General features: G+C 46.8%; 1 protein-coding gene across 1 annotated transcript in view; it reads left to right on the top strand.

The window, feature by feature from the left end:
• The first annotated feature begins 324 nt into the window (after window positions 1-324).
• Window positions 325-9428, top strand: part of LOC112259680 (retinal-specific phospholipid-transporting ATPase ABCA4-like) — a 97288-nt gene continuing 88184 nt past the window's right edge. Inside the window, exons 1-6 of the mRNA XM_042329161.1 lie at window positions 325-489; window positions 2339-2450; window positions 3535-3628; window positions 3874-4015; window positions 6159-6298; window positions 6770-6897. Of these exons, the coding sequence (XP_042185095.1) occupies window positions 2385-2450; window positions 3535-3628; window positions 3874-4015; window positions 6159-6298; window positions 6770-6897 (570 nt within the window). The 5' untranslated portion in view covers window positions 325-489; window positions 2339-2384. The remainder of the gene's footprint in view (window positions 490-2338; window positions 2451-3534; window positions 3629-3873; window positions 4016-6158; window positions 6299-6769; window positions 6898-9428) is intronic.

Here is a 9428-nt window from a genome sequence, read left to right as displayed (position 1 = left end):
GAGATAACTGGGACTGAAGAGAAGAGAGATAACTGGGACTGAAGAAAAGAGAGATAACTGGGACTGAAGAGAAGATAGATAACTGGGACTGAAGAGAAGAGAGATAACTGGGACTGAAGAAAAGAGAGATAACTGGGACTGAAGAGAAGAGAGATAACTGGGACTGAAGAGAAGAGAGATAACTGGGACTGAAGAGAATAGAGATAACTGGGACTGAAGAGAAGAGAGATAACTGGGACTGATGAGAAGAGAGATAACTGGGACTGATGAGAAGAGAGATAACTGGGACTGAAGAGAAGAGAGATAACTGGGACTGAAGAGAAGAGAGATAACTGGGACTGAAGAGAAGAGAGATAACTGGGACTGAAGAGAAGAGAGATAACTGGGACTGATGAGAAGAGCTTTACTTACAGCTTCAACGTCTGGGATTATATTGCCTTTATTACATTATTTCTCTAGATGTATGATTACTCCATCTGTCTCCTAGAGGTAAGGATGTAATTGGTTTTGTCTTGGTAGATGAGTTCACTGTATAGGGTCAAGCAGTCCATGGGCCTAGGTCAAATGGACAAATTATAAGGCCCTAATTCATTGATAATTCACCTTAAACAAACTATACCGTATTGGCATTCAGACATAGGGATACATTTATCATGTCTCTGGACAGGGCTAGTTACTGTGTTGATTCCTTCCTTATTGTCTCTGGACAGGGCTAGTTACTGTGTTGATTCCTTCCTTATTGTCTCTGGACAGGGCTAGTTACTGTGTTGATTCCTTCCTTATTGTCTCTGGACAGGGCTAGTTACTGTGTTGATTCCTTCCTTATTGTCTCTGGATAGGGCTAGTTACTGTGTTGATTCTTTATCATGTCTCTGGTCAGGGCTAGTTACTGTGTTGATTCTTTATCATGTCTCTGGTCAGGGCTAGTTACTGTGTTGATTCTTTATCATGTCTCTGGTCAGGGCTAGTTACTGTGTTGATTCTTTATCATGTCTCTGGACAGGGCTAGTTACTGTGTTGATTCCTTCCTTATTGTCTCTGGACAGGGCTAGTTACTGTGTTGATTCCTTCCTTATTGTCTCTGGACAGGGCTAGTTACTGTGTTGATTCCTTCCTTATTGTCTCTGGACAGGGCTAGTTACTGTGTTGATTCCTTCCTTATTGTCTCTGGACAGGGCTAGTTACTGTGTTGATTCTTTATCATGTCTCTGGATAGGATTATTTACTGTGTTGTGACGGTGGACATTTTCTGGTACAGTTGGCTGGTTGGGTTTGGCAATGGCAGGATGACAGGATGACAGGATGACAGGATGGCAGGATGACAGGATGGCAGGATGACAGGATGACAGGATGACAGGATGACAGGATGGCAGGATGACAGGATGGCAGGATGACAGGATGGCAGGATGACAGGATGACTGGATGACAGGATGACAGGATGACAGGATGGCAGGATGACAGGATGACAGGATGGCAGGATGACAGGATGGCAGGATGGCAGGATGACTGGATGACAGGATGGCAGGATGACAGGATGAGAGGATGTGACAGGATGGCAGGATGACTGGATGACAGGATGACAGGATGACAGGATAACAGGATGGCAGGATGACAGTATGGCAGGTTTGGGATGTCAGTGCTGCTGGACCTTCTTGACCTATAATGTTAATTAGGATTCATGGCAGTATTCCTCTCCAGTCCAAATGACCTGATTTGACTTGGATTATGTATCGTATAATCACAAACTTGTTTTCTATGAACAGTATACACATTGAGACTAAATGATTACAAACTGGGAAGGAACATACCTGCATACCGTCTAACAATATATTTATGATGAGGGTAACACATGCTTTTACCATCTGAGATCACTAGGACATAGTTGGATCCGTTTCAATGAGGATGTCGTCCTTCTAAGTGCTATACGCAGAGTTGTTTTTGTCATCCCTAATTAGTATTTGAGTTACCGGATTTTAATGACCTACATTTTGTCAGACAGATAATGACAGCCTGTCAAATCCCTTTGGAAAGTACCCTCTGTCGTATTCTCTGTTCCAGGCCTGGTATTCCAGACAGCTGGTTGTCTACCTAGTACATCAGTCTGCCATGTCATAGTCCATCTGTTTCTCCTGTCGCTCCAAGCATCTGACATTTTCTGAAGTGGAGGAGCACACATGTGCAGTGCACCTGACTTTGACACCTGACACACACACACACACACACACACACACACACACACACACGCACACGCACGCGCACACACACCACTCGTCTGAATCATCTGTTTGACATAAAGTGGTGAACATTACCCTACTGTTGAAAGTTGTGCATTCCTCAGGTCTGACAGTGTAAGAGGACCCGGTGAGGGCTTGAGAAGCAGAGTGATGAATACAGGAAGTCAGATTCGCCTTCTGCTGTGGAAGAATTGGACTCTACGCAAGAGACAGAAGGTACTGCTAACTCGCTATCCCAACTGTCTTTCATCAACACGGTGTTGTATAAATTAATAAACGTTTTGTTCTTTTGAGTAAATCAACAACGAAACAGTTCAGTAACACCCTCCCTGGTGTGTCATATATCTGTTTCCTCTGTTGATATATATCCGTTTCCCCAGTTGATATATCTGCTTCCTCAGTTGATATATGTTTCCTCAGTTGATATATCTGGTTCCCCAGTTAATATATCTGCTTCCTCAGTTGATATATCTGCTTCCTCAGTTGATATATCCGTTTCCTCAGTTGATATATCCGTTTCCTCAGTTGATATATCCGTTTCCTCAGTTGATATATCCGTTTCCTCAGTTGATATATCCGTTTCCTCAGTTGATATATCTGTTTCCTCAGTTGATATATCCGTTTCCTCAGTTGATATATCCGTTTCCTCAGTTGATATATCCGTTTCCTCAGTTGATATATCCGTTTCCTCAGTTGATATATCCGTTTCCTCAGTTGATATATCCGTTTCCTCAGTTGATATATCTGCTTCCTCAGTTGCTATATCTGCTTCCTTAGTTGATATATCTGTTTCCTCAGTTAATATATCTGCTTCCTCAGTTGATATATCTGGTTCCTCAGTTGATATATCTGGTTCCCCAGTTGATATATCTGCTTCCTCAGTTAATATATCTGTTTCCTCAGTTGATATATCTGTTTCCTCAGTTGATATATCTGCTTTATTATATATCTGCTATTCCTCAGTTGATATATCTGCTATTACCTCAGCTGATATATCTGCTTATCAGTTAATATATCTGCTTATCAGTTAATATATCTGTTTTAGTTATAAAGTTATTACAACAGCTATTACAACAGCTATTACAACAGCTAGTATAACAGCTAGTATAACAGCTAGTATAACAGCTAGTATAACAGCTAGTATAACAGTTATTATAACAGTTATTACAACAGCTATTACAACAGCTAGTATAACAGCTAGTATAACAGTTATTATAACAGTTATTACACTATTCAGTTATATTAATACATATACTGTAAATTAGTAAGTAAATTCTCTCTCTTCCACGTCTCTGTTCAGATCCGCTTCCTGGTGGAGATTCTGTGGCCGGTGGTTCTGTTCATTGGTCTGGTGTGGTTGAGGAAAGCCAACCCCCTTTACAAACAACATGAATGTAAGACTCACGTATAACTATTTCTCTCTGTGCCGTGTATTAGTATCCTATAGAGTCTGGGGGACCTGAAAATGGTTTCTATCACAGAAATGACTGAAGCAAATGAAATGAAATCCTCTTGATAAGAGCTTTGAAGGTTGTTTTCAGTTTGAACCTGGTCCGACTGCTTCTCACGTTTCTTCAGTGATCAAGTAATTCATATATTTGTTATACTTGATCTTTCACTCCCTGTCATGTCTCTCCAGGTCACTTCCCCAACAAGGCCATGCCTTCCACAGGTATCATCCCATGGATCCAGGGTATCTTCTGTAACGCCAACAACCCCTGCTTCAAACACCCTACCAGGGCAGAAGGCCCTGGGGTCGTCTCCAACTACAACAACTGCATGTGAGACACCTTATAACCTCTTATAACCTCTTATAACCCCTTATAACCCACCGTATGTGAGCTCAACAACTATCCCTCCTCTCTTCCCCATGTTCCTTCTGAGTCTCTCATCCGTCTCTCCTCTCTCTCTTCCCCTCTCTCCACTCTCTCTTCCCCTCTCTCCTCTCTCTCTCTTCCCCTCTCTCCTCTCTCTCTTCTCCTCTCTCCTCTCTCTCTTCTCCTCTCTCCTCTCTCTCTTCCCCTCTCTCCTCTCTCTCTTCCCCTCTCTCCTCTCTCTCTTCGCCTCTCTCCTCTCTCTCTTCCCCTCTCTCCTCTCTCTCTTACCCTCTCTCCTCTCTCTCTTCCCCTCTCTCCTCTCTCTCTTCCCCTCTCTCCTCTCTCTCTTCCCCTCTCTCCTCTCTCTCTTCCCCTCACTCCTTTATCTCTTCCCCTCTCTCCTCTCTCTCTTACCCTCTCTCTTCTCTCTCCTCTCTCTCTTCTCCTCTCTCCTCTCTCTCTTACCCTCTCTCCTCTCTCTCTTCCCCTCTCTCCTCTCTCCTTTACCCTCTCTCCTCTCTCTCTTCCCTCTCTCCTCTCTCTCTTCCCTCTCCCCTCTCTCTTCCCCTCTCTCCTCTCTCTCTTACCCTCTCTCCTCTCTCTCTTCCCCTCTCTCCTCTCTCTCTGCCCCTCTCTCCTCTCTCTCTTCCCCCTCTCCTCTCTCTCTTCCCCTCTCTCCTCTCTCTCTTCCCTCTCTCCTCTCTCTCTTCCCCTCTCTCCTCTCTCTCTTACCCTCTCTCCTCTCTCTCTTCCCCTCTCTCCTCTCTCTCTTCCCCTCTCTCCTCTCTTCTCTTCCTTTCTCTCTTCCTCTCTCTCTTCTTACCCTCTCTCCTTTCTCTCTTCCCCTCTCTCCTCTCTCTCTTCCCCCTCTCTCCTCTCTCTCCCCTCTCTCTCTTCTCCTCTCTCCTCTCTCTCTTCCCTCTCTTCTCCTCTCTCTTCCCCTCTCTCCTCTCTCTTCCCCTCTCTCCTCTCTCTCTTCCCCTCTCTTCCCTCTCTCTCTTCCCCTCTCTCCTCTCTCTCTTCCCCTCTCTCTCTCTCTCTTCCCCTCTCTCCTCTCTCTCTTCCCCTCTCTCCTCTCTCTCTTCCCCTCTCTCCTCTCTCTCTCTCTCTTCCCCTCTCTCCATTCTCTTCCCTCTCTCTCCTCTTTCTTCCCCTCTCTCCTCTCTCTCTTCTCCTCTCTCCTCTCTCTCTCCCCCTCTCTCCTCTCTCTCTTCCCCTCTCGCCTCTCTCTCTTCTCCTCTCTCCTCTCTCTCTTCCCTCTCTCCTCTCTCTCTTCCCCTCTCTCCTCTCTCTCTTCCCCTCTCTCTCTCTCTCTCCCCTCTCCCCTCTACCCTCTCTCTCTCTCTCTCCTCTCTCCTCTCTCTCTTCCCCTCTCTCCTCTCTCTCTCCTCTCTCCTCTCTCTCTTCCCCTCACTCCTTTCTCTCTTCCCCTCTCTCCTCTCTCTCTTACCCTGTCTCCTCTCTCCTCTCTCTCTCCCCTCTCTCCTCTCTCTCTTCCCCTCTCTCCTCTCTCTCTTCCCCTCTCTCCTCTCTCTCTTCCCCTCTCTCCTCTCTCTCTTCCCCTGTCTCCTCTCTCTCCTCTCTCTTCCCCCTCTCCTCTCTCTCCTCTCTCCTCTCTCTCCTCTCTCTCTCCCCTCTCTCCCCTCTCTTCTCCTCTCTCCTCTCTCTCCCCTCTCTCTCTCTCTCTCTCCTTTCTCCTGTCTCTCCCCTCTCTCCTCTCTCTCTCTTCTCTCTCTCTCCCTTACCATCTCTCAGTCTCATCCCTCTCTCCCTCTCCCTCATCATCTCTCAGTCTCATCCCTCTCTCCCTCTCCCTCATCATCTCTCAGTCTCATCTCTCTCTCCCTCATCATCTCTCAGTCTCATCCCTCTCTCCCTCTCCCTCATCATCTCTCAGTCTCATCCCTCTCTCCCTGTCCATCTCTATCTCCTCCTTCTCTACTTCAACCTCTCAGATGTTCTCCTGGGTTCTCCATGGTTCTGTGCTGTAGACTCAGATGTTATGCTGGATTATCCATGGTTCTGTGCTGTAAACTCAGATGTTCTGCTGGGTTCTTCACGGTTCTATACTCAATTGTCTTGGTTGGTTCTATGTTCTGTGTTTTAGACTGGCGCGGTTCTGGGCTGACTCCAATGAGCTGTTGTTCGATGACCCAGAGTTCCAGCAGTTGGGTCGGCTGTGGGAGGACATGGCCGTCATGACCAACTTCATGGACACCATCTGTAACACACCAGAACAGATAGCCGGTACTGACAATCACCCTGCACCACCATGACACCAGGGATGTATTTATTAATGCTGTAGCAAACCGTAGAAAAACATTACAACAAATTGGGGCAAGTCCAGGTTAGTTACAACAAACAAGTCCAGGTTAGTCACAACAAACAAGTCCAGGTTAGTTACAACAAACAAGTCCAGGTTAGTTACAACAAACAAGTCCAGGTTAGTTACAACAAACAAGTCCAGGTTAGTTACAACAAACAAGTCCAGGTTAGTCCCTCCACATTTTGGCTGTTTGCTTCTGTTTGGTTCTGTTTGGTTCCTAGTAAATACACCCCCAATCCTCCTCTTCCTCTCCTGCAGTATCCACCTCCTCTTCCTCTCCTGCAGTATACACCTCCTCTTCCTCTCCTGCAGTATACACCTCCTCTTCCTCTCCTGCAGTATACACCTCCTCTTCGTTCTCCCTCAGTATCCATGTTTAATTCCTGTTCCAGGTCGAGGTCTGAAGATAGAGGATATCCTGAAGGATGATGAGATGTTGACAGCCTTCCTGCTGAGAGACGTTGGCCTGTCAGAGTCTGTGGTTCATCAGCTGGTCAACGCTCAAGTCCGTCCAGAACAGGTATATAGGAAGAACAGGTAGAACTAATAACTAGGGAGATAGTGCTCTGTTTCGCTGTTGTTTCAGTCCCTTGGACTGGCTAGAAGGAAACATGGAGATGTTGTTGTTTCAATCCCTGGGACTGGCTAGAAGGAAACATGGGGATGTTGTTGTTTCAGTCCCTTGGACTGGCTAGAAGGAAACATGGGGATGTTGTTGATTCAGTCCCTGGGACAGGCTAGAAGGAAACATGGGGATGTTGTTGTTTCAGTCCCTTGGACTGGCTAGAAGGAAACATGGGGATGTTGTTGTTTCAGTCCCTGGGACAGGCTAGAAGGAAACATGGGGATGTTGTTGTTTCAGTCCCTTGGACTGGCTAGAAGGAAACATGGGGATGTTGTTGTTTCAGTCCCTGGGACTGGCTAGAAGGAAACATGGGGATGTTGTTGTTTCAGTCCCTTGGACTGGCTAGAAGGAAACATGGGGATGTTGTTGTTTCAGTCCCTTGGACTGGCTAGAAGGAAACATGGGGATGTTGTTGTTTCAGTCCCTTGGACTGGCTAGAAGGAAACATGGGGATGTTGTTGTTTCAGTCCCTTGGACTGGCTAGAAGGAAACATGGGGATGTTGTTGTTTCAGTCCCTTGGACTGGCTAGAAGGAAACATGGGGATGTTGTTGTTTCAGTCCCTGGGACTGGCTAGAAGGAAACATGGGGATGTTGTTGTTTCAGTCCCTGGGACTGGCTAGAAGGAAACATGGGGATGTTGTTGTTTCAGTCCCTTGGACTGGCTAGAAGGAAACATGGGGATGTTGTTGTTTCAGTCCCTGGGACTGGCTAGAAGGAAACATGGGGATGTTGTTGTTTCAGTCCCTGGGACTGGCTAGAAGGAAACATGGGGATGTTGTTGTTTCAGTCCCTGGCTAGGGACTGGCTACTGGAAGGAAACATGGGGATGTTGTTGTTTCAGTCCCTTGGACTGGCTAGAAGGAAACATGGGGATGTTGTTGTTTCAGTCCCTTGGACTGGCTAGAAGGAAACATGGGGATGTTGTTGTTTCAGTCCCTGGGACTGGCTAGAAGGAAACATGGGGATGTTGTTGTTTCAGTCCCTGGGACTGGCTAGAAGGAAACATGGGATGTTGTTGTTTCAGTCCCTGGGACTGGCTAGAAGGAAACATGGGGATGTTGTTGTTTCAGTCCCTGGGACTGGCTAGGAAACATGGGGATGTTGTTGTTTCAGTCCCTGGGACTGGCTAGAAGGAAACATGGGGATGTTGTTGTTTCAGTCCCTGGGACTGGCTAGAAGGAAACATGGGGATGTTGTTGTTTCAGTCCCTGGGACTGGCTAGAAGGAAACATGGGGATGTTGTTGTTTCAGTCCCTGGGACTGGCTAGAAGGAAACATGGGGATGTTGTTGTTTCAGTCCCTGGGACTGGCTAGAAGGAAACATGGGGATGTTGTTGTTTCAGTCCCTGGGACTGGCTAGAAGGAAACATGGGGATGTTGTTGTTTCAGTCCCTTGGACTGGCTAGGGACTGTTTCAGCTGGGAGAAGGAAACATGGGGATGTTGTTGTTTCAGTCCCTGGGACTGGCTAGAAGGAAACATGGGGATGTTGTTGTTTCAGTCCCTTGGACTGGCTAGAAGGAAACATGGGGATGTTGTTGTTTCAGTCCCTGGGACTGGCTAGAAGGAAACATGGGGATGTTGTTGTTTCAGTCCCTGGGACTGGCTAGAAGGAAACATGGGGATGTTGTTGTTTCAGTCCCTTGGACTGGCTAGAAGGAAACATGGGGATGTTGTTGTTTCAGTCCCTTGGACTGGCTAGAAGGAAACATGGGGATGTTGTTGTTTCAGTCCCTTGGACTGGCTAGAAGGAAACATGGGGATGTTGTTGTTTCAGTCCCTTGGACTGGCTAGAAGGAAACATGGGGATGTTGTTGTTTCAGTCCCTTGGACTGGCTAGAAGGAAACATGGGGATGTTGTTGTTTCAGTCCCTTGGACTGGCTAGAAGGAAACATGGGGATGTTGTTGTTTCAGTCCCTTGGACTGGCTAGAAGGAAACATGGGGATGTTGTTGTTTCAGTCCCTGGGACTGGCTAGAAGGAAACATGGGGATGTTGTTGTTTCAGTCCCTGGGACTGGCTAGAAGGAAACATGGGGATGTTGTTGTTTCAGTCCCTGGGACTGGCTAGAAGGAAACATGGGGATGTTGTTGTTTCAGTCCCTGGGACTGGCTAGAAGGAAACATGGGGATGTTGTTGTTTCAGTCCCTGGGACTGGCTAGAAGGAAACATGGGGATGTTGTTGTTTCAGTCCCTGGGACTGGCTAGAAGGAAACATGGGGATGTTGTTGTTTCAGTCCCTTGGACTGGCTAGAAGGAAACATGGGGATGTTGTTGTTTCAGTCCCCTGGCTAGGGAAACTGGCTGGGACTGGCTAGAAGGAAACATGGGGATGTTGTTGTTTCAGTCCCTGGGACTGGCTAGAAGGAAACATGGGGATGTTGTTGTTTCAGTCCCTTGGACTGGCTAGAAGGAAACATGGGGA

The sequence above is a fragment of the Oncorhynchus tshawytscha genome, linkage group LG10 (genome assembly GCF_018296145.1).
Source record: "Oncorhynchus tshawytscha isolate Ot180627B linkage group LG10, Otsh_v2.0, whole genome shotgun sequence".
Lineage (NCBI taxonomy): Eukaryota > Metazoa > Chordata > Actinopteri > Salmoniformes > Salmonidae > Oncorhynchus > Oncorhynchus tshawytscha.
Note: the sequence above shows the minus strand (reverse complement) of the source record. Positions and strands in the feature narration are given on the sequence as shown.